The sequence below is a fragment of the Patiria miniata genome, unplaced genomic scaffold (genome assembly GCF_015706575.1).
Source record: "Patiria miniata isolate m_02_andy unplaced genomic scaffold, ASM1570657v1 HiC_scaffold_8, whole genome shotgun sequence".
NCBI lineage: Eukaryota > Metazoa > Echinodermata > Asteroidea > Valvatida > Asterinidae > Patiria > Patiria miniata.
The window spans coordinates 1,383,398-1,408,667 of NW_024037075.1; the positions used below are offsets into that span (position 1 = coordinate 1,383,398).

The window sequence follows — 25,270 nt, forward strand, 5'->3', positions numbered from 1 at the left end:
ATCTGTATTTATTAGGTGAAGATGGCTATCGAAATTTTGCAATATTTTGTTTTCTGCAACTACTTTATCATGCTGTATCTTGTAAAGTAATGAAACATTGTTTACATTTATATAGAAAGTCGGTTATTTGTAAAATCGACTCTTTAAATTTGACACTTCTGATCGTAAAATCAATTATAATGTGACAATTGAATTCCGATCAATGGAATTATCAATTGATCATGTAATCCGTGATCGATTTAATCAATACTTAGATGAGTATCTTAAAAGACGAATGCCATCAAGCATTGATCGATGGATCAAATAAATGATTGGAAATCGATTACCTTTTGAATGGATCAATTGATCGATTCATCATCAATTAGGCCTAGTTGTCTGATTGATCCAGATCATTAATCATTTTACGATTTTTATCATCGATTGATTAATTGATATATTTAAATTGTTTGATATGATCGATGGCGAGTCAGACTCCAAATTCTCGGAGAAAAACAAAATACAAAATTCGCCATACATAAACAAAATTCTATTTAACAGGTGACAATTTACAAGCAAAAATGTCAGGTGATATTTATTTCTTAAGACAGGTTCTTAGCTTAATTTTGTTCATCACAAAATAACGGGAACAATTCAACCCTACCACTGATGTTTTAACATATTCATGCAGTTGACGTAAATGGGTAATAAAAACCACCCGTGCGTCTATGCTGAGCGTTCTAGGTCCATCAAATAACGCATTAGTGTATTTTCAAACAAACCGCAAAAGCATAAAGTCAACGTATAATATACGCCCATCCATATTTTTGGGGGAATACATTAGTAGAACAGAATTGCAAATGATTTCAGCCCCCGGTTAACCTTCTAGTGTTTCGTCGAGGGCGTCTCCATGACGGGAAAAAAACCGCTTCCTTAACGAGGTCGTTACGCCATATGCGGCCATTTCCCATTAGTATGATCATGGTGTCCATTTACAGAATAGACAAAAAGATGCACAGATTAAAGGAGCACTACATCTCCAAACTCACCAGCCCTGTCATGCTGTGACGTTGATGTATTCATATTCAATGATAGCTTTCCTCCAATTGGCGTCACCTTTAACTATTTGGGCATTTTTTCTTAGACCTCGGTAGAATTTGTTTATAAAGAACCTAATCTTATTACTGAAGCAGTGAATTTTTTTCCTCAGACTTTTATACGATGTTCTCAATTTAAGAACAAGGGCCAAGTCATACAGTTTATTTCTTTAATTAAAAATATCAATCAAAACACAGGGCAGTTTAGATATATCATGGAGCTAGGAACACAAACGTGAGGTGTGGCCTCTTTGGTAAACCCCACAGCTGCCCGCCCTCTTGAGGCAACATGTGGTTATGACGCTGCTAATTATGTGTCAGTAAAGCACAAAATTGCTTATACTGACCGAACCGCATTAATGTGCATTCTCTGCAAAGCATGAATTTTTAATAAATCATTTTCGGAACCATGTAATTGTTTCCCAGCTCAACATGACAATTGGAACTTTGTCATGTTGATCTGTGGGAAAATAGGACTATAGGGTTGAAGTTGGGCGCGAAATCTAACAATTTCAAATGTCCCGCGCTGCGAACTTGTCGACCATCTCCCACAATGCACTGAGAAAAAAAATGAACTTCTCCGTGGCAAACTCTTGGTGGCGCACTGCATTGTAAATCGCTAGAATTGAGATTGTTCATTACCGGAAAGTCATTGTCCCCTTTCTCTCAATTCAATGAGGAAACATGAATCATATTCTCCAGGGACTATGTTGCTGATTTAGCAGGAGGAGCTGGACATCTCGACAGGTTTTCATCGCCAAATATACGTATAGGCCTAAGTCCTTGTCTTAACGAGGTCTGTTAACGAGAAAGGTAGCTTTAGGCTCGCGGTAAAAAACAGAAGAAGCTAATTAGTGCTTGAAACCGGTTTTGGAGCTTATACAAATGACGCTCTCTTCTGCGAATGTTAATTTTCTACGTACCGTAAATCATTGTCACAATGATGGATTTTTTGGTGTTTTATTGCGTTCGATGAGTTAGATTTAATCATCCAAGATTGAGGTCGAGTACACCCAATCTAGTTTTTTTGGTCTCGTGTACGTGTGTGTACCGTTGCAATTTTTGCAAATTGTGGGTTTGCTCCAGCGATGCGAATTGTAAATTGTTTATGTTGCCTTTTGTGGTCGGCATTGGCTGATTTCCCAAGAGGACAATGCCCCAAATTAACATATACAACGCAAAAATATTCACTTTTAGAATTTTGTAAACACCGACCCTGCAAAATTGCATGAAACGTCATTTAGGGTAACTTAAGGTTTTAGGATCAAAGTGTATAGTTGATTGAAAACCGCGTACATTCATTATTTGCTTTTCATGCATTTTGTTCATTACCAAATAATAACACCACTCAAAATCCAAAGATGAACGCTCAAACCCTAACCTATTGAAGTTTCAGCTCAGCAGATACAGTTTTCGAGACTAAGAGTGAAAACCATGCATGCACAACCTTTGATCACAAAATACGATTTCATCAATGGCACCGTCTTTATTTTCCCCCCAAAAAATTAGTCAAATGACAGATCATTGGACAATTCTAGATTTCTTTTAGATGACAGTAAGCCAGACCGTATTTCATGGGGTGTTTAGTATACCAGTACAATCTGCAATCGAAATAAGCTTAATTTGTGATAATAATTCGATATGTTACTTTTGGGATAACTGCAAATGATGCCTTTAAACATTGTTTTAAAGGGCTTTCCCCAAAGACCGTTTCACGAGTGCCGCCATCTTTGTGGTCACGAGGTAATCTCTGGGGGCGCTTCAATAGCCCTAACAGTCCTGAATCCTCCAATTTCAATACCATTTTGCACACTCCCTAGGGAGTAAGGCTTTTAAAAGGAAAATCCTATCATGTTCAGGAAACAAAGGCATGATGGGACGTATTGAAAAATGCCCCTGAGATTACCACGTGACCACAAAGAGGCGGTATCCGTCGCTTCAAAGTATGCACATTGACGTACATTATTACAAATTCATACTATATTGAGGTAATCGCATCATGTATTATGGAACAACATGAATATCTGAATCATGCGCTTTCCTCATCAAATTCTCGGAAGTTGTACTGAAAAAAACCCGCCGCTTTACACTCTGGATCCCCGGATGCTCAAGTCATAATGAGACGAGTGAAATAGAGCGAGGCGGCGGCTAGATCTTCGCTGCATTTATAGAATGAGTTTTGTGTGTGTTGGATTATGTCTTTTTAATTATCCATGCACGATGAAGCGATGTATCTCTCATTTCGTGCCTGAAGTCCCCAGGGTGTGAGATGTGCACGCAGTGTGCGACAGACATAATTGAAAAAAAAAGTCAAATGAAGTAAAAGAACACATGTCAGCTTAATTCTGTTGCGTTTTAGTTTCCATGTGTTGAATGCAACGGTTTTTATGAGATCCAGAAGCTTACAGTGGTCAATTCAAAATAATGTGGCAATTCTTGTATATTTTCGGACCGTTTGTTTGGTGCCCGACATATGAACATTAACGGCTTTGAAGCAATTTATAAATTTGCGCCCGAATTGACAACAATAAACCTCCACTCGAACTGAACTAAAATAACGACGAGTTTGTCAGGGATGTTTTAGGTATAGTCACTTTAAACCGTCGGATCACCGAGGCGTAGACAGCGCGCGCCGCGGCTGCCATCGACCGGCCCAAACCATCTGATCCCCGGGGCTGCATATGGCGGCAGCATTCATGTTCACAATTACTGTGAAATTAAAGGGGCGATCAATAATTGTTGCAATCCAATCAATTTAACGGGCTACCCAAAGGCGAACACTTGCAGTTGCATGGGCAAAAATTATTAGTTTTGTTTGACTCCTCCTCCTTTCCGGAATCCGAGTGATACCTGCTGGCTAACTCTTCAAATTCTCGCCACAAAAAATAATCCAATCTAAAGGCTATTTTAAGAATGATCGGCAGCAAGGTCTATTAATGGATCTCAAATCCAAGGTAACATAGGTGGGCAATTATACGTGGTATCATGCACGTACCGAGCGAGGTGGAATTCTATAGGTGTGTTTTCCGTTCCAGTTCGGTATTCCAACTGCGCATGTGCACATCCAGATTTGACAATTTTCCTTTCGGGATAAACACTTCGCCATGGATGCGTGCAAAATCATAGCGGGTAGTGGTACAAGCAATATTGTAGAAATTGTCTTGCAAGTTATGAAGTATAAGCACAACATTTAAAACAATCTGGGCAGCGAAGTGTTTTTAGTTGGTTTGTCTGCCCCGATCTTTGTGCCAAAGGAAAGGTTTTTTTTTTGCAGATTCGGTCACAACGTCCCGAGGTTTATTGCACACGCGCAGTCGGAATACCGCCCTGGCTTATTTGAGTAAACCGAGAATGAGTTGGTGGTTTTCACCTCCATCTGTTGGTTAGATCATCGCATGACGTTGCCCGGATATTGGGTGCAATCTAAGGTCACAATAATAATTGCTGGACCGTACCTGTTCCGGAAGTTTACGCCTATTTATGATTGATTTCCCAGTGTTTCGAAGTGAGCCACCACGTACAGTTGACAAAGTACATAAATATTTCGAAGGACTATATAAGGCCAAAAAAAGGCTCCGGTTGCTGGTATGCGCTAGCGTCGCCGTAGCCATGCGCGTCGGCAAAAGTTTTTTTATGAAAAGATGATGTCTCAAAACCGCCATACTTACTGCTGCTGCTGCTGCACAATTTTAACGTGTTGATGGGTTACGATCGACACTTTATGTGGCCTCTCTGGACTCCCATATATTTGCACTTAGTTTAGTCGGTCACCATTTGCTGTCATCAGCCGACATTTGAAGCAAAAAAACGGTTAAAAAAAAGCCGCGTCGCCGCACCACTTTCTGGGCAAGCTCCATACCAGAATCCGGAGACTTTCTTTTGGTCTAAGCGTAAAAAAGCAAGCACATCGTGCACTGAAGCTTAAGTCTGGGAGTCAAGAGTCAAGAGTAACATTTGATAGTAAAAACCAATAGAAGTTGTCGAGAGATCTGGACAATTTGAACAGTCACAACCAATCGAAAATTCGAAGATTGCATATATAGGCCTACACAAAATAAGAAGTAAGAAATAAAAGGAAAGGACATCCACGATTTCCAGTTCTTTTGAAAATTCAGTTTTGAATGGAATTTAATTTTGCCAAATCGGAAAATCTAACCACTGCACCTATTTCTCGGGGAAAAAACATTAACGAAATTATATCCCTGCCATAAAACCCAAGTTTATGACGTGCATGCAAAATCTTGGGTTATTTTATAGCTGCAATTGATTTAGTGAAGAAGGTAAAAGGCTAACAAAATACGCGTGTTGAATGATAAAAAACGGAAGACAAACCAAAGAATTTAGTTTGATGGTGGTGGTGGTGGGTGGTGGTGGTGGTGGGGGGGGGGGGGGGGGGGGGGGGGTGGTTGTGCGTCTGTCAGTTTGCTAAGTACACAAAGGAAGGAAATGTGACGCGTTTCTCCTGCACGAACTTTGCCCGGAATCATGTTGACTTTTATTTTGGTCGATTTTATCCCAGTCTACAATCGTGACTGAAGGAAAATGGCTTCCTTTTTTCTGAATCATGTTTCCAGGACCACTAACGGACGTACGGCTTGGCTACACTTTGATGACGTCATGATTTTTTTGGGGTCCAATGGCGCTGAGGTCTATAACACCCCGAAATCAAAAAAAAAATCCAATGAAAGGATTAGTCCTTATTTTGTTGCACTGTCAAAAAAGTTTGGTACAAAACTGTGTTGGGCAATGTTATTTGCCCAACCTTGGTATACACTTAATTACCAATGTTGGTGTTTTCGGGTACACATTGACCAACTATTGGGAAGAATTTGCCAAAGAGTGACGGCAGTTGTTATACGGTGTTGACAAACATTGGTTTACATAATAAACCTATTTGTCGACCCTTTTTTTAAGTGCAGAAGCCCACAGTTATTTTTGACATTACAGTTGATGAATCACAGTTGTGGGGAGAAGTAATGGGTATTAAATTCAGTTCAAGCGTATCAGCCTTGTCATGTGCGGAAGTCTGGAAACACTGAACTAATTTATTGGAAAGAGGGCGCCATACTTCTATTTCGCGCCAGACCAGTGCAATAATGAGATGCCTGAGGATAGAGGGCGGTACATCCATCAATCAGAAAATGGTATCACGGTTTTCCTAACCAAACACTTTGCACCTAACCATCGCCCAACCCAACGCCGCTGGTGATACTTTCTCCAAGGAAGCATCCGAACTAGACCTCTTGGGCGAGTTTCTGCACCAGGTCGACCCACTGTTCCTTCAGAATCTGGCCCTCTTTGCACTTGATGGCGTTAACCGTCTGGAGCGTTTCGGGTATGTTGCAATCTCGAAGCAAGACGGGCAGGATGTACTCCCGAAGATGCCCTCTGACGCATTTGTTGCCCTCGAAGACCGCCTGGTCGATGACGTAGGACTCCCACCCCTCGCCCCTTGGGACAGTGCCCTCACAACTGGGACTCGAGGGATGGGGAGTAAGGACGATCACGAATTTGTAGCTCTCCTTCAGACACCTCAGGAACTCATTAAGGACGCTCCTTCCCAAGTGAAAGTCTCGCTGCTCCATGCAGCCCAGGAGTCCGTGCTCTGACTCCAACTTGTGGACGAAGACCTCGGTCCATCGACTGTCTCTGTCCGCGTGCCACACGAAGAAGTCATAAGGGTACTTGCGCTGCGTCCTGTTCTGCTTGGTGTTCGGTGGCGGAGGTGCTACGAAGTGGTAGTCCTCAAGGATACGCACGTAGCCCAGTTTCTCCACGGTGCTGTAGTAGTCGAAGTCATCGTTGAAGTCGACCGAGTGATCTTCGGCGAGGGGTGTCTTCAAGATCTCCTCCCGGATTTTTTCAGCCTCCTCAAGCTGTAGACGGCTTCCTTCTTGGTCGTTCAGCTCATCCAGGCACTTGGCCCATCGCTTGTGGGTCTGCACCGGGTCGAAGAAATGGTCGTGCTCGCTGTCAATTGCGTGGGGAAAATTGGATATTGCCTCGTCAATATTTCCAAGGAGATAGTAAACGTACCCCAGGTCTGAGTAGTCAGCTGGGTACTTCCTCATTTCGATAGCGCAAGTGAAATCTTCGATAGCCTTCTGAAGGAATTCCCTTGCCTGATCAGTCTGTTTATCCGTGGTTCTTTCATACATACCTAAGAACATGAGCGCTCGAAATCGATAGACAAATTGTGATCTGGTTTTACTGAGGGATTTCTCCAGCAAGGGCCTGGCCTTTTCGTAATTTCCTAGCTTGACATATTCAGAACCTACCCTACGGATTAGAACGGCATGTTCTGGGAGCATCTCCAAACCCTTCTCGAAGCACTTTTCTGCTGTTAGGTCCTGGAGGTCCGGTTCATCAATGAATGCCTTGGCGATGCTTCTGTGTTCCGGGTCGTGATTGACAAGGATCCCCAAGAACACCCAGGACAAAGCTTGGTAATCCCTGGAGGTACTGTTGCGTGCTACTTCTAGGAAAAATCGGCAGGCCTCTTTAAATCCATTTGAGATCCGCTCTTCAGAGTACCACTCGGAATGCTCGGGCACAAAAAGAGCTTCACTGGCGAGTTGTCTGAGGTACAGCATATGAAAGTCCCGCTTGTACAAAGCTAAAGCATAGTCGAAGAGCCATTCTGCTCTCTGTGGGCCATCGCACTCCCTTCCTATGGTCACTGCTCTCTCGATGAACCTCATGTACCTGAAACAACGTTTGTGCTCGAGGAAACGAATTGCATGGGCCTTGTCCGCATAGGCCATGGCTCTCTCGGCGTTACAGGTTAGTGCCAAAATTTCAGTAAGCTGACCGTGGTACTGTCTGTATTTGTCCATCTTGCAGAGCTTTTTGTGCAAGAAAGCCATGTTTCCCAGGGCGTTGATGTTCCTCTTGTCCTTGTCCAAGACATCGTTAAAGAACCCCAGGGCCTTTTGGTAGTCACTCAGGTGGAAGGCTACGAATCCCTGCAGATTCCGGACGGCCGTGTAGTAGGTGGGACGGTCGTTGTAGTCCCAGTCGTCACCGGCAAGGATTCCTTGCTCTCGAAGGAGAGTTTGCTTATCTGCCACACAGCCACGCAGCTCGGGCCAGCTAAGATGGCAGCCTAAGGATTCTACGGTTTGATTGATCAGACTATCTTTGGCCATGATGTTCTTCAGTCTTCAAAGTCAAAACACACACTCCATTGGAAAGTTATCTAGATGTCCAAGGCCTGAGACGTTTCATCGCTATTATGAAGTAGGTCTTGTCCAAAAACTCCTACAATGCACTTTATGGATGGGAGTTTGATCTTGCAGATAGAGTGGAGTTGAATCATAGTATCGCACTGTATTGCGTGGGGAGATGGTTAGACTCCAATCTAACCGTCACTAAAATAAGTTGCCAGTATAGTATTAATGCTGGCAGTAACCACTTGGTCTCTGCAATAAACAGACAATATTGTACCAATAATTAAAGTCTTCCTGAACACAGTGTTGACATGCGGCCCCACAAAGTGTGAGGAAAGTTTGCTGGATTTTTTTTTAATAAAAAAGACTTTCTCAAAAAAATTCCAATAGGCATGAGACTTGAGAGTTTTATCAATTGACATCCTTTGTAAGGCAAAGTGCATTTAATTGTTGATACCCAGAACCTTTTCGCCGCTCCAAGGGCGGATCCGGGGGGGGGGGGCAACGTGTGCCATGCTCCCCCCCCCAAAAAAAAACACACCCAATTTTTGTTTTTTAAAGTTACGTCGCAATAAAGGCAGGTACCGCGCACACCACCATCTTTTCCTCAAAAAAAAAAGTTAAAATGGTCAGACATTGCCGCAGATCGCACCACATGCACAGAGCATCTGGAATTCAAACAAATTTCGGGGTCCTTAAGCGGGTCCTGAACCCCACGCTGTAATTTTTTTGGACCCACTTTTTGGGGGACCAAATTTGTTTTGCCCCCCCCCCCCTAAAAATGCGTTCTGGATCCACCCTTGCGCCTTTCCAATCAAACATTACAATGGCTGGTTCCTAAGTAACCTTCTTCTCGAGTGAAGAATAACTATGTGTGCTACATTGTCATCTTTTCTATGATCGGATGATCGGTCCTAGGGGAAATATTTTGGCAACACTGATAGTAAGGGCCCACTACCACAATAATGTTAACAGCATAGATAACGCCTACATTCTGCATATTAAGTGCATGCACATGTACCAAGACAACAACATTAGTAATACCGACACAATGTAAAACACGGTAATCCTGTTAACGAGTTCCATGGACATGTAATCATGACATCATCATTTTAAGAAACCTAAAATAATTGGTACATATACTTACATGAAACAGGGAAAACGAAAACGAAGGCAAATCACAGTGTGCATGCAATGTAGAAAAATCCATTTTCCGCCGGGTGTGATAAACACACAACAGAAGGGGCAAGGTTCACGAGCTTCAGGGTTTCCCTGACGACGACAAATTGGACTTGGGATTTTACTTTGTCTGTATCGATTGACAATACTTGGAACACTACGGCGGGGTGGGAAATCCCGGGCCCATGCGGTTGGTCACATCACGTGCATGCGATGGCGGTCCGCCGTAATTGTCGTGAGGGTTTAGTTTTGGTGAGCTACATTTAATATTTGTGAGTTGAGGAACAGAGAATGAGACCACTCGAGAAGTTTTTGGTGAGCTACATTTAATATTTGTGAGTTTAGGTACAGAGAATGAGACCACTCGAGAAATTACCCCCTCCCCCCCTCAATATTTTGTAAAGAGTGCTCTTTTTTAACAAGTGCCCTTTTTTTCTGAACAAGTGCCCTTTTAAAAGTATCATTGATGGCCGTTTTGGTGCCATCGGCCGTTACGGGTGCCTTTTTTTGTTAATTTAGCGCATGTATCTCCGTTAGAAGCACCATTGTCCGTTAGTGTGCATAATCGTCTGTTCAAGTTGAACAGCGCCCCCATCGACAGATGGTACCAGCCCCCCCTTCAAGTAAATTATTAATTGATTTAGAAAGATCGGATCCGTCTGCTTATTTCTACTACTTATTACTAATTACTTCTAATTTTAGGGGCAACTTAGGGCTACGATTTAAGTTCTTTAATTAAAGTACTGAATAAAGGAATTTGTTGTAGAAATAAATGCAAGGAAGACAATTAATTATGAGAAATTGCAAAGGGCGGGGCTCGGTGATGGTCACGGTGAGTGGGGTAGCTTATGGCAAAAGCACCATAACTCTACTTCCAACCCAGGGGGGAATTAATTCAGTTGTCATGCACTACAACTTACTTGGTCATTACATCAAAGCTGTCCCTTGCCACGCCCAGGCAAAACCTGCACAGCCCTCCACGTGCAGGCAATCTATCCCTAGCACGGCACCAGCAGACTGAAGCACACATTGGCTATATAGTTAAAATTCATGCATATGGGCTAACAATAGAATGATGCAAATGCTACATGCCTGGCTGGACTGATACACACTCAGCTCAGGGGTGTGATGAATGAGAGGGGCAGGCTAAACCAAAAATAGAAGGTGGGGAAGAAGGTAATGATGAAGGGCTGTTTTCATTACAATATTCACAAATCGCGAAGAGCAATCATCATTATTACTAGCTCAGTCCTACTCATATGTTGTAGCAAATTGTTATAGCTAAGTTAACAAAATGTCAAACTTTGATTACCTCCCTACAGGTTTTCTTGTGCAAAGACGATCAAACTCGATTTGTTCATTTATAACAATGCGTTTCCAGCTCATTTTTATTTTACTCGGAATAGTAACGTCACCTTCACTCAGTTTAAAGCCAATACTGAAATACCGTATAACTAATTTGTGGTTACTACCTCTTTAACCGGGGAGAGTGGAATTTATTAGTTTAAAATGTGGCACTCTCCTTTCAACCGAGTGGTTCCACTAAAAAAATGATTTGGGTAGAGCGAAGTTTTCTGTTGTCTCAATAAAATGAAATGTTTTATTTACAGTACAAATATGAGACAATATATATACAAATTATTAGGTATTTACAAATGAATTACAGTATATATATGAACTTTGGGTATATCAAACGACTTTGTCAAAAAAAGGGAATTAGGCTATTGAAGTCGCTCCAAGGATATTATCTGAAATGCATAAAAACAATAAATGACTAATGAATTATGGGAATAACTGTGGCATAAAATGACTGTTGCCCTAACAGAAGAATTATTTAAATGGCCATTATGCAAGAACATGAATATTTTATATACATGTAGTGTAATTTTAAATCCGAAAATAGAAATGAATTATTCACCAAGTTATGTTACAAAATGAAATAAGAATATGTACCATGCCCTAATAACAAATTCCCGAATGATCATAGCAATAGAAAACTGATAGTTTTGGGAAAATGGGAAAGTCTATTTCAAATGATAAATGAGAACGTAAATATTATAGCAACACTAAAATTAAAGTTGAAGTTATTTGCATACTCGTGTTGCTCAGAAGTTCCAATTTGTGTTTGTTTCAAAAGGAAAAATGGAAATTCACAAAAATAAAGTACCTGATAACATTGTTTTTCCGGAATTGCCGAAAAATATTAAAATAGTACGAAATTGTGTTTAAATATATCGACGGTGTTTACACGAAATGTTCAAAGTATAAAATATAGTCAAGAGAAAATCCTTTTTGCCATCTCATACAAGAATTAAATAGGGAAAAAATTAGAGAATCATTAGGGAAAAAACTGATTCTCAAAAATACTTGCAAATCACAACAACAGATTGATTTCAAAAGTTAATCAGTCGTGATCGCAAGGCAAATTTCCGGCCGTGTCCGTTTTGACGGCCTTAATTTCTGGCAATAAACAAAGCATACAAAAGACCAGAATGTTGCATAAATGATGGCATAAAAAGATTCAGGCATAAAAAGGTTTTAGGCATAAAAAGTGAAATATCAGACAAGGTATTTACTCACTACTTGGGATGGTCTACGTTCATGCCTTCTCCGTGTCCGATGTCAAAATCGACGATCAGCAGTGAAAATAGATGAAAATACTCTACTGCTATAGGCCAAAAAAAAAGTCTCCGGTTTCTGGTATGCGCGCGCGTGGCCGTAGCCATGCGCGTCGGCAAAATGAAAAAGTTTTTTTTTCAATGAAAGATGATGTCTCAAAACCGCCAAACTCACTGGTTTGACTGGAATCCTGCTGCTGCACAATTTTAACGTGTTTTCAGATGGGGAGTTATGATCGAGAATAAGCTTTATGTGGCCTCTCTGGTCTTCCATAATATTTGCACTAAGTTTAGTCGGGCACCATTTGCTGTCATCAGCCGACATTTAAAGCAAAAAAAACAGATAAAAAAAAAAAAGCCGCGTCGCCGCACCACTCTTTGGGCAAGCTCCATACCAGAAACCGGAGACTTTATTTTTTGGCCATAGGGAGCCTCTCTCAAAATTTGTAGATATAAGTGGAGAGTGTAAGATGATGGTCTGAATGCAACAAGGTGTTGGATCGAAATCAAAGTTATTTCGCAGCAGGCCTTACAAGAAAACTAACCGAAACGCCCGGAATGTCAGCTATTTCTCTTAACAAAGCGCGCGGTGGAATGCAAAACGCTACGCCCATCGCATAGTAGAGCAAAATTCTCGGCGGCGCGCGCTGTGAAAAAAAGTTTAGTTGGCCGCGAGAGGGCACTAGGCAAAAAGCATGATCGCAATGGCTGCTCACATGTAAAATGACACAAACACGAAGTTAAGAAGTTATGAAATGAATGCTGGAGTAAGGAACCAGTCGGGTAAAAGTAAGTACTGAAACCCGACCTGGTTACAGTAGTAACAAAGTATAATCTTCGAGACTTTATGCCATGACAGGTCCACCAATTTGACTTGATTAAAGTACCATTCATCAGGTGAGACATTCTACTCATGGACGAAATTGAGGAATGCAAATCGTGTTCGTCTTTGTACACATCCAGCTTTTCGAACAACTATTCCTTTTGGGTGAGTTCCCTCACAAGCCTGGCAAAGTCTTCCTTCAAAAACTGACCCGCTTCACACTCAAAGACCTTTTTGACTGTCTGAAGCGTTTCCGGCAAGGAAAAGTCTTGATCACCACGCAGCTTGATCGGCACGATGTACTCCCCACGGCCACCCCTGTTTTTGATGTCCTGCTTTAATCCAAGACTGATGGCGTACGACTCCCATCCCTCGCTCTCCGGTAAAGTGCCGTCGAGAGGGTGAGGATGGGGCGTGAGGACGACAACAAACTTGTGGCTCTTCTCTACACAATCCAAAAACGCTTTGAACACGTTTTGTCCGACTCCATTGTCTCGTGATTGCAGACAGGCTCGAAGCCCGTGCTCTGACTCCAACTTGTTGACAAACGCCTCCGCCCACTGACTATCTCTGTCCGCGAACCACAGGAAGAAGTCATAAGGGTAATGATGTCGCTGCTTCTTGTTGACCTGCCCGGCTGGGTGTTGGGACGGTGGAAACGCTACGAAGTAAAGGACTCGGAGAATCCTCACGTAGTCTGGTTTCTCTACGGTGCTGTAGTGGTCGAAGTCATCGGTGAAATAATCCGAATGATCTTCAACAAGGGTTGTGTTTAAGATCTTCCTGCGGGCCTCTTCAGCTTTCCACAGTTGTAGTTGGCTTCCTTCACTCTGGCCTGTCATCTCAAGGCACTTGGCCCACCGCTGATGAGTCTGCACCGGGTCAAAGAAATGATCGTGTTCACTGCGGATGGCCAGTGCATATTTCTTGATGGCATCTTTGATGTTACCAAGGAGAAAATAAACGTATCCCAGGCCGGCGTAGTCTGCTGAATAATTCCTGAGTTCGAGAGCTACTTTGAAATCTACCTCAGCATCATGAAGCCACTCTTTGCCCCCTTCTATGTTAATGTCCTCCTTTTGGGCTGCTTCGTACATGGCCACGAACATGTGGGCTCGATAGCGATACGCAACGTGCGACTGACTTTTCTGGAGTGATTTTTCAATGAACGGCCGGCCTTTCTCAAAATGTCCCAACTTGACGTATTCATAACCTACTCTGCGGTTAATCATGATGTGCTCCGGGTGCATCTCCAGGCACTTTTCGAAGCACTTGTCCGCTTGGAGATCCCGGAAGGCTGAGTCATCGGGAAATGCCATGCCGAGGTTCCTGTGTTTCGGGTCGTGATTGACTAGGATCCCCAGGAATAACCACGACAAAGCTTTGTAATCCAGGGAGATGTCTGGTGTGAGTGCTACCTTTAGGAAAACTCGGCACGCTTCCTTAAACCCCTTAAGGATCCGCTCATCAGAGTACCACTCGGAATGCTCAGGTACAAACGTTGTTCCTCTTGCAAGTTCTCTGAGATACAGCATCTGGAAGTCTCTCTTGTACAAAGCTAGAGCTTAGTCAAAAAGCCATTCTGCTATCAGTCGGTCGTCATCACACTGCCTCCCGATGGCCACAGCCTTCTTGATTAATCTCATGTACCGGAAGTTCAGTTTGTGCTCCAAGTAACGAATAGCGTGGGCCTTATCCACGTACGCCGTGGCTCTCTCGGCGTTGCACTTTGTCGTCAAGATCTGAGTCAGCCTAGTGTGGAATTCTTGATAGTCTTTTATTTGGGATAACTCGTTGTGTATAAAAGCCAGGTTCCCCAAGGCGTTGATGTTGTTCTCATCCTTGTCCAGGACATCGTGGAAGAACCCCAAGGCTTCCTCATATTTATCGAGATGGTAGGCGATGAACCCCTGCATGTTCCGGACGGCCGTGTAGTAGGTGGGACGGTCGTTGAAGTCCCACTCCTCCTTGGAAAGGATGCCTTCCTCTCGGCTTAGTGTCGTCTTATCTGCAACATAGGGGCGCAGCTCGGGCCAGTTGAGGTGGCAGCCCAAGGAGTCTATAATGACTTTCTCGTCGGCCATGATGTCATGCAGATGTCACGCACAACGCATCTTCTATAGATCCGTCGACATGTCAAAGTGTGTGGTACCTCATCGCTGTTCATTCCATAGATGCGATTGGGAGCAGAACTGCACAGTGGTGAATGTAGGACCCCAGGAAATCAAGAGAGTTGGCCCGATAACCTTGGAAAAGATGGATTCTGCAATAAAACGAGAAACAAAAACACCTTGTAAGTCCACTGACTTGTTGGTGACACTCGGTAGACGCTGCAGAATAGACACTGCCAAAGTCAGAAAGTATTGAGTTGATCCTCTCTTGTTTGTAATATTAAGTGATTGATTTCCCCAAATGCTGTTCCAATAAGCATCCAGAAATTCTGGACATATAGATAAAGCAATTTTAAACGAACTGTTGTCAGCAAACTGTTACATTCTTTGCCACAGTGGGATTACACGGTAAAGCGTTATGCCTATACATAGGATGACATGAACTCGGAATTCGATCCTCACACGCGGTTGCTATGTGATGCAAATGTGGGGGTGTGATTCCCCTATTGATTTGAGCACTCGTCATGTGACGCACAATGAATGAACGTATACAATTTGGGGGATTTCCAACGACACCGATATCGACCGTAGCAAGGAACTTCACAGCTGAGGTGCTCGTTTCTGTTATAAATAATGTTCGATATATATCAGGATAATGGGATACAGATAGAGATGTCTATTACATGAACTGTATTTAAAACCGATCATGCCGAGGATTCGGTACCGCTTGAAGTGGCGATGTTCAGTTTGGGGGAATACGATTTTCTGAACCAACCAGGAATTGATTGGAGATTCTAAATCCTGCTATGTTTGATCGACACTATAAAACATTCCGTATTTTAGTCTCGATACAACCACAACCGATGTGACATCATACACAGTGTCACTTTTAATGCTTGTTGGACATTATTGAACACATCCTGAATTGACCAAAATGTGTAATTTATGCGTGTACATTGTATACAAAAATGCCCCCAAAATAATCAAGAGTAATAATTAAGGAATCATTGTCTGTACTCACACAAGGAAATGGACGACTGTAGGCATCATGGACGACTGCAGATTTGTATCATAAAGCTTTTCGAGATTTGCCGTGATTGTGCAGACTAAATACGCGGTAAAGGAGCGAAGTCCTCTCACAACAACTATGGTTGGCCTTGACGACAACCGAACTTCGGACTTGCCTTGTCTAGTCCATTGACGACAGTTCGATCCACATGAATGCACTACAAGTGTGAACCAGCCTATACGGCAGTGCTTCCACAAATTTTAATTTCCTTAGATTTGAATATTTTGTTTTGCCTGAGATTTCCTTAGATTTTTTTTTGGAATTTCCAGACTTACTTCCTTAAATAATTTTAACTTAGATGTCACCATGGTATGATAAAAATATGAATATTTCTTACAAGTTTAGTTTCTCAGTTTCTCATCATCAAAATAATGATCTTCGAAGCTATTAAACTGCGCGTCATAAAAAAGGGCGAAGGATCTCCAAAGTTTACTGTTGCCTAAGTTATTTGTTTATAATTATGTCGACTTTTAATAATGTTATCATTGGTTTCTCCAATCACTAGTTTACATTGTTAGGCCAAAAAAAAATTAAAAATAGTCGGTCTCTGGTCAGCGCGCGCGTCGATTTTAACCCATGCGCGTCAACCTTTTTGTCTTCAAATTGTCCGCGGTAGTTACAGCAGCGCCCTCTATTGCCGCACCTCCTCAAATTTTTGTACCAAGGAATGGGGAAATTGCACCAAGGCAAATGATGGAGGACACCAAGGCAAATTAATGAGCACACCAATGTTTATGAGAACACCAAAAAGCAAAAAATAGTACCCACCTTGTCTGTACAATCCAAGCTTGAAAAAAAAAAGCCAAGAAAAAAAAAAACGCGTCGCCGCATCAATTCCGGAACTTTGGCTGACCAGAGACCGACTATTTTTTTTGGCCTTACCTCTTTAGATAAAAAATATACTTTGAACGTGAAAAACCTAGAATGGAACCAATTAAATAAAAATAACATGTGAAAAGTAAAAAAAAAATCAATAACCAAAACAACACATGCGTGTTATTCTTACAATCAAATAATTATATTTGGAACAAGACCCCCCGCCCCCCCCTAAAAAAAATGCCAGGCTACGCTTCATGAAAATTGTTGGATGTGCCTCAGAAAGTTACGTACATAATCAAACTCGACCAATGTCTATAAAGCTAATATATAGTAACGCATTTTTGCTTATGTTATGCATGTGCGTGAGCGTGACACCGTAATAATACGACGTAACAACCTACGAATTTGACGTGATATTTAAAACTCCTTCGGTAAACTGTCTGCTGTAAAGCTAAGTGCCAGTTTTGTGAAATTATACATTGGAAAAACGCGTTCGTCTATGCGCTAGCACCACATTTGGTAAAAAGAAAGCTGTGTTATTTGAGTCTACCAGAGAGCTTTGCATTTTTGGTAAGGTCCAGCACCAATTTGCTCAAGTCCTCTGTCAAAATCTGCCCATCTTCGCACTCTATAACATTTTTATAATCCTGGAGCTTTTCTGGCAGAGGGCAATCAAGTAACCTGATCGGCAGGATGTACTCCCCTTCACGTACTCTGGTAACTCCCTCCTGTAATCCTTGCTCGATGACAAAGGACTCCCAACCCTCACTTCTCTGATCCGATTCCTTGAGAGGGGAAGGGTGTGGTGTGAGGATGATGACCAACTTGTAGCTGCCTCCCAAACAGCTGGAGAGCCCGTCGAACACACCCGTGTTGGCCAAGAGGTCTCGCGATTGCAGGCAGCATGACAAATTGTACTTTGTCTCCAGCACTCGCACAAACTCATCGGTCCACCGACTGTCTCTTTCCGCATGCCACACAAAGCAGTCGTAGGGGTACTTGCAGTCAGTCCTGGTCTGTCTCGAAGATGACGATGGAGGCTCTACGAGGTGGTAGTCTTCAATAATCCTCACGTAGCCCGGTTTCTTTGCGATCTTGTAGCTTGTGATGTCATCACTGCCCAGGATCTTTTCAGCAAGGGGTGACTCCAAGATTTTTGCTCGCACCCTCTCGGCTTCCTCTTTTTGCATCTGGCTGCCTTCTTTCTCACCTGCCTCTTTGAGACACTGAGCCCATCTTTTGTGTGTCGACACCACTTCGAAGTAATCGTCCTGCTCAGCCTTGGTTGCCTGTAAAAACTTGGTCAGGGCCTTTTCTCTCTCCCCAAGCAGGTAGTAAACGTATCCAAGGTCGGAGTAGTCCGCGTGACACCTGTTCCATGACAGCGCCTTCTTGTAATCTCTTTTAGCTACTCGGAGTAGCTGTCGAGACTGAAGTGTCCCCTTATCTTTCTCCTCGAGTTCTTCGTACATTGTTAGATACATGACGGCTCGGTACCGGTACGCAAAGTGCGATTTGCGTTTACGCAGGGATCTGTCCAGAAGATCTCTGGCTTCTTCGTAGCGTCCCAGCTTAACATACTCAGTGCCAACTCGACGGATAACGACGAAGTGCTCTGGATGGATGGCGAGACCTCTCTGGAAGCAATGATCCGCCGTCTCGACTCGAGCCTCCCGGAAGGTCCGCACATCAGGAAATGCTGAGGAGATGATTCTGTGTTCCGGGTCGTGATTGACAAGGATCCCTATGAACACCCAAGACAGAGCTTGGTAATCTGGGGAGGGGCTGGTGCGTATCACCTCCAGGAAGAATCGGCAAGCCGCCTTGAATCCCTCCATGATCCTATCGTCAGAGTACAACTCCGAATGTTTGGTATCAAAGTCTGCCTGCTTGGCAAGGCGTTTGAGGTACAGCATTTGGCCGTCTCTCCTATACAAAGCCAGGGCGTAGTCAAAGAGCCACTCTGCTCTTTGTGCGACCTCGCAATTCCTCCCTTGTCTTAGGGCCCTCTCAATGAATCTCATGTACCGAAAGCACCGTTTAAATTGCTCGAAGTTGCGAATAGCATAGGCCTTATCTGCGTAGGCTCTGCCCTTCTCTGCGTAACATGCTTTTGACAAGATGTCAGTAAGCTTGTTTCGGTATTCTTGGAAACTTTTCATTTGGCATAGCTTTTTGTGTACAAAAGCCAGGTTTCCAAGGGCGTTGATGTTGCGCTTGTCGACTCTCAGGACGTCGTGGAAGAAAGACAGGGCATCGTCGAACTTGTTGAGGTGGTAGGCGATGAATCCCTGCAGATTCTTGGTACAGGTGTAATAATTCTGACGGGTGTCGGTGTCAAAGTCTTCCTCGGCGAGGATACTTTCCTCCCGACGGAGAGTGTCCTTCGCCTCCACGATGGGACGGAGCTCGGGCCAGCTCAGATGGCAGCCCATGGACTCTATGAGCTCATTGATCTCATACTGGCGGTCCATGGTGTTAGGACATTATCTAGGTATTGAAGACACTCTGTAACTTAAAGAGCTTACGGGCCTCGAAACCGTCTGTTGAACACTCCAACCTTCCGTTGGTCGATGCTCGAGTCATATGTGGAAAAAAATGCTGAAACAATCTTTACAGACGATAATTTATCACACCAAGCTGCAAAGGTTAAAGGGTATTTTACCTGCGTCGTCGTAGAATGATGTGGTATAATACACGCAAGAATATTCAATACACACATTGGTATGCATACGCAGCATCAATGCAATTTCTTCGACTTTGATCCCGACATCATGTCGTGGAACGTTACGATAAGAGAAATGATTGGCACGGCACTGCTTGTCATTTATGTCTTCCGTCAACTAATACTGGGAAGAACGTTGTGAATGATAGTCATTAAACACATAGGCTATACGTGTGCTTAAAAAACAAAACCGTTTGTTCCACGTCAGCGGGAATTTTTCCATGCATCACATATTAACATGTCATGTGGATATCACTCATTCTCTACAGCCTGTAGTTTATAATATTGCTGGCGGGTACGGTACAGCCACGGATTCCTAGTTCCGATATTCTTAGAATTTTGTCAGGAAGACCCAGGCAGGCGCCATGATCCCACGACTGGAACCCTGATTCAACCCTGGCGCAACCCTGATTCAATTTTAAATGTCTTCGTAGGATTTCGAGGGACAAATCCTTTTTATTTTCTCAAAACGCGAAGAGTTATTGTGTTACACATGAACAGAACAAAATGTATCTATTGGTTTCAAAGATTAACTCCATGGCTCCCATTAATAACTAGCTTAACCTCCTATATACGACAGGCAGGTATTGCAACTGTTTATCACAAATATTTCAAATTACACCTTTCAAAGACGGAAAGCAACAAGGATTTTAATAGCCAGTTGAAAAAAAAATATCGTGGACTTGGGCCCTTTTAATATTTAGGTTTCAATGTCTTTGAAGGATTTCGAGGGACACGTTTACATTTCTCAAACGGAAAAATAAGAATATCTATTTGCTACACAGGTAAAAAAAATATTCAACTACCGTTTATAAAGATAAGGTTCCCACAAAATTGGCTTCACTTCATTTTACAAGTCTTAGAATTGGTTTATCAAAACTCTTTCAAATTGAGCTGGTCAATGAGCGAAAGCAGCACCGAAACTCCGCTGTCCACTCAGTCCTACACCAAAAATGTTGTAAAATTAAATCATTGCTTTTGGGAGCAGGACTCTAATACAGGTTAGATGTAGGGGAGATGCCTAAAATCTGAAGAGAAAGTAAAACATGGATTTATCTTGATTAGACGTCCTGATCCCCACCCTTACCACTGCAGGAAAGGAACTAATTATCAGATCTTAAAAGGGAAGGAAACTGATCGAAATCAGATCAACGTTGTTAATTTCACGATATTTGCATTACAATGCAGACAGACATTAGATATAGGTTGTCCACCAAAGGAATGAATTTGATTATAACACATCATAAAAATTAAAGGGGACGCACCTGTGTTCACAGGAACGAAGTTCCCATCGCTCTTTCTGTAGCGATTGGGCCAGATTCATATGCTGCTGCGGAGGGATCGCCACACCTCCTCCGCAGCGAGTCTGTTACCTTCCCAGCATTGAATAATGCCGGTATCCATTTTACACCTGCGTTGAGATGAGCAATTGAGGTAAAGCGCCTTTACTCAGGGGCAAAACACGCATGGCCACAGCGGGTCTCGAACCCACCACCCCACCGTGAATCCTGTGGTCAACCGCTGGACCACACGTGCCCATGATGTGATATTTCTTTGGTCCAAATGTTAAATCATCGGTTTTAAACATGTACCAAACCAACTGTTAATGTACAATGAGTCAGTTAACATACACGTAATGGTAAAAGACTCTAATAGATAAGAGCAGAGTAACTAGACATGTCAATCATAAGTCAATCACTTAATGTACAATCAACAATAATAGATGCCTTCTCCATTCAAATTCAAGAGTAAACTACATTTCAGATTGGAACGTGTCAATTTCAAGCACACCTTGTTATACATGTATTTGGCATGAACATCTCCCGTTATGCGGGAAAAAGGATCCTGTTTGGTCTCCAAACGTTAATAAACATCAAATTATATTGACTCTGATAAATAAAAAAAAAAAACCTAAGTCCCTCAATGAGGAAAAGCGTAGTTTAAGACATTAAACGTTTACTTTAATGTTCCTCAGATAGATGCAGGTTCTTCAAATGTATTAATAAATAAAAACAAGGCGACAATATCACACGCGATAGTAAACTTCGTCACATATTATCAGGCTTTCATCATAGATCAGCAGGACCTTACGTTTTGGAGACAATTTAGGTACGGTTAATACAATCGTAGACAGAGGTTACTGGGTGAGGTTATTTACCAGTTCATCCCAGTGTCTCTTAGGAATCTGACCCTCTTCGCACTCCAGAATCGTTAAAGGCTCAAGAAGAATAGGGAGAGTGCATTCTCGAAGCTTGATCGGCAGGATGTACTTTCCATCTCTGTCTTTGTTATTGTTCTCAATCTCAGCATGGTTGAGGGCTGTGTGCAACCAATCCTGATCCTGTCTCTCAACCGGAGGCGTCAGGATGATGACAAACTTGTAGCTAGTTTTTAGCCATCGTATGATCTCCGAGGGGATATACCTGCCGGCGGTGAAGTCTCGCCGCTGGATGCGGCCCAAGAGCCCGTGCTCTGACTCCAGCTTGTTGACGAACGCCACCGTCCACCGGCTGTCTCTCTCCGCGTGCCACACGAAGAAGTCATACTGGTACCGTGACTTGTTGGAAGATGAGTCCAGCGATTCCGGAGGATTCATTTCACTGGTGCGTCTCTTGGAATAAGCTGCCCAGAAGTGGTAGTCGTGGAGAATTCGGACAAAGCCAGGTTTCTCTTTGGTACTGTAGTGATCAAAGTCGTCGCTGAAGTAGTCCGACTGATCCTCCTCGAGGGGTGTTTCAAGGATCTTCTCTCGGACTTCTTTGGCTTTCTCTCTTTGGATTAAGACGCCTTCTGGCTGGTGTTTCTCCAGACATTGAGCCCATCGCTGATGGGTCAACACTGGGTCAAAGTCATCGTCTTGCTCACTGTTTGTAGCCCGTTTAAATTTGACCAGAGCCTCATCGGTTTCCCCGAGGAGAAAATAAGCATATCCAAGGTCTGAGTAGTCTGCGTGGAACTCCTTCTTTTTCAGAGCCTCGCTGAAATCTTTAACAGCCTCCTGAAGCCACTCTCTTGCCTGCTCTGTTCGTCTGTCCTCCTCTGCTTCATACTTGGCTAGGAACAGGAGCGCTCAATGTCGATATCCAAATTGTGACGGGCTCTTACTAAGTGATTTGTCCAGCAGAGGTTTGGCGTCTGCAAAACGTCTTTGCTTGACGTATTCAGAACCTACCCTGCGGAGAACAATGTAATGTTCTGAGTGGATATCTCGACCTTTTTCGTAACACTGTGCCGCAGTGAAGTGCTGGAGTTCTGGTTCATCAGGGAATGCAACTGCCATGCTTCTGTTCTCGGGGTCGTGATTGACAAGGATGCCAAGGAACACCCAAGACAGAGCTTTGTAATCTCTGGAGGTACTCTTGATGTGTGCTACCTCCAGGAAACACTGACAGGCCTTCAAGAATCCCTCCCTGATCCGCTCATCTGAGTAACACTCAGAATTTTCACGCACGGAGTCAGCTTCTTTGGCAGCTTCTTTGGCAGCTTCTTTGGCAGATTCTTTGGCAGCTTCCTCGGAAAGTTTTTTGAGGTACAGCATTTGAATGTCCCCGGAAGCACCGCTTAAACTGCTCGAAGTAGCGAATAGCATAGGCCTTATCCGCATAGGCCGTGGCTCGCTCGGAATAACTGGCCTCTTTCAGAACACAAACAAGCCTCCCCTGGTAGACCTTGTGTTTGTCCATCTTGCACAGCTTCTTGTGGATTAAAGCCAGGTTTCCCAGAGCGTTGACGTTGTTTGCGTCCTTGTCCAAGACGTTTTGAAAGAATTCCAATGCCTGTTTGTGCTTGTCGAGATGGTAGGCGATGAATCCCTGCAGGTTTCGAGTAGCCGTGTAGTAGGTGGGGCGGTCGTTGAAGTCCCACTCCTCGGCCTCCCTGGCAATGATGCCTTCCTCTCGACTGTGGGTCTGTCGGTCTGCAACCACGGGGCGCAGCTCGGTCCAGCTTAGGTGGCATCCGAAGGATTCTATTACATTATCATCCCTATCATCAACGGACGCCATGTCAGTGTTGACACGACGCGCAACAATCTGCTGCGTAGACTACCAATGGATATAAGTTGATATTAACAGGAGTGCTTGACGAATTTGCATCACATCAACATTCAACTTAACCAACCGCTCCCTTAGCCTGGCGTCAGGACAAAAATCCACATTTCAGTTGCCACTGACAACACCGTCAGAGGGCATCGAAGACACTCTGTGAGGTAAATACGAGCTATAATCGAAACTGTCTGCAGAACGCTCCAACCGTCCGTCGGTCGAGACTTGAGCCATATGTGCAAAAACTGGCTGAGGCAATCTTTACATAGGCCTACGATAAATTTACCACACCCATCTGTAAAGGTTAAAGGGTATTTTTATGTGTCGTCGTAGAATGATGGGGGTATATGAAATAATATTCAACACACGCAATAATATTCAATACACACATTGGTATGCATACACAGCATCAATGCAATTTCTTCGACTTTGATCCCGACATCATGTCGTGGAACGTTACGATAAGAGAAATGATTGGCACGACACTGCTTGTCATTAATGTCTTCTGTCAACTAATATATACTGGAAAGAACGTTGTGAACCGCATAGGCACGGATTTACATAGCGACGTCGACAATTAAATCTGCATCTTTATTCTCTTTTATTCCATAGGCCATAGTCATGTTTACAATTTTAACATCACCTCAAAGGTATTTTAAAAATGGTACAAGAGTTATTATTTAAGACTGGTTGCGTATTGGGAACTCGATTTCATCCATTTTAACAAGGAAAAATAGAAAGGAATGAAATGAGAGCAGGGGAACCTGAAGCGAGGGCGCTCTTCCCGTACACCAAAATCGATAACCGATAGTCCTTCGAGAGGGCGGTATATATGGACCATCCAAAGTGTTTTTTTTCTTATGACTACTTCTTACTTTTCCGCACCCATGTACGTATCTACAATTAAGAAATACGCCTTCGTCAGTCCATAGAGCAAAACTCCTTGCTCTATGGTCCACTTCTAAAATCTGGATAAACTGTCTTTTTACGCTTAATGGAAGTATTCTTTGTTTCCGAGAAACCAATATGTAATGATGCCCTCTCGTATACAACCACTCCTTTTAACTACGTCATTTTTATTGGAAAATTTGTTTGAGCAAAAACGGACAAAATGTCAAGTTTTGTCCTGCAGACGATAGGCGCATACTGTTGAACTACATGAACGTGTACGTGTTAATAAATAGCTACACATTAATGCCCACATTGTCTGTGCTAATAATAATGGCTGCCCAGGCCCAACCCATTCCCAGTCACATATTCATAACAAAGAAAAGCACAAAGCATTTATAGCTATCATTAAACACATATACGTGTGCTTCAAAAACAAAACCGTTTGTGCCACGTCATCAGCGGGGATTTTTTTTTTATTTTTATGCATCACTTATTAACTCGTCATGTTGATATCACTCATTCTTCAGCCTGGGCAGTTTTAATATTGCTGGCGGGTACGGCACAGCCAGGGATTCCCAGTCCGGATATTCCGAGAATGTTGTCAGGAAGACCCAGGCAGGCGCCATGATCCCGCGACTCATTGGAAGTGCCAAGCGCAGCCCTGATTCAATTTTCGTAGGATTTCGAGGGACAAACCCTTTTTATTTTCTCAAAACGCGAAGGATTATGTGTTACACATGAACAGAACAA

At 43.1% G+C, this 25,270-nt stretch overlaps 2 protein-coding genes and 2 pseudogenes across 2 annotated transcripts; all 4 read right to left on the bottom strand.

The window, feature by feature from the left end:
• Positions 1-5,477: 5,477 nt before the first annotated feature.
• On the bottom strand, positions 5,478-8,476 carry LOC119719843. Its single transcript, XM_038189339.1, has one exon. It carries the CDS (start codon positions 8,219-8,221, stop codon positions 6,308-6,310), a length of 1,914 nt encoding a protein of 637 aa, XP_038045267.1. The 5' UTR covers positions 8,222-8,476; the 3' UTR covers positions 5,478-6,307.
• A 4,329-nt stretch (positions 8,477-12,805) lies between these two features.
• LOC119719134 lies at positions 12,806-16,074 on the bottom strand (annotated as a pseudogene).
• Positions 16,075-17,397: 1,323 nt separating this feature from the next.
• LOC119719628 lies at positions 17,398-19,335 on the bottom strand. The gene has a single exon (XM_038189129.1). It carries the CDS (start codon positions 19,333-19,335, stop codon positions 17,398-17,400), a length of 1,938 nt encoding a protein of 645 aa, XP_038045057.1.
• Positions 19,336-21,723: 2,388 nt separating this feature from the next.
• LOC119719630 lies at positions 21,724-23,590 on the bottom strand (annotated as a pseudogene).
• Between the last annotated feature and the right edge of the window lie 1,680 nt (positions 23,591-25,270).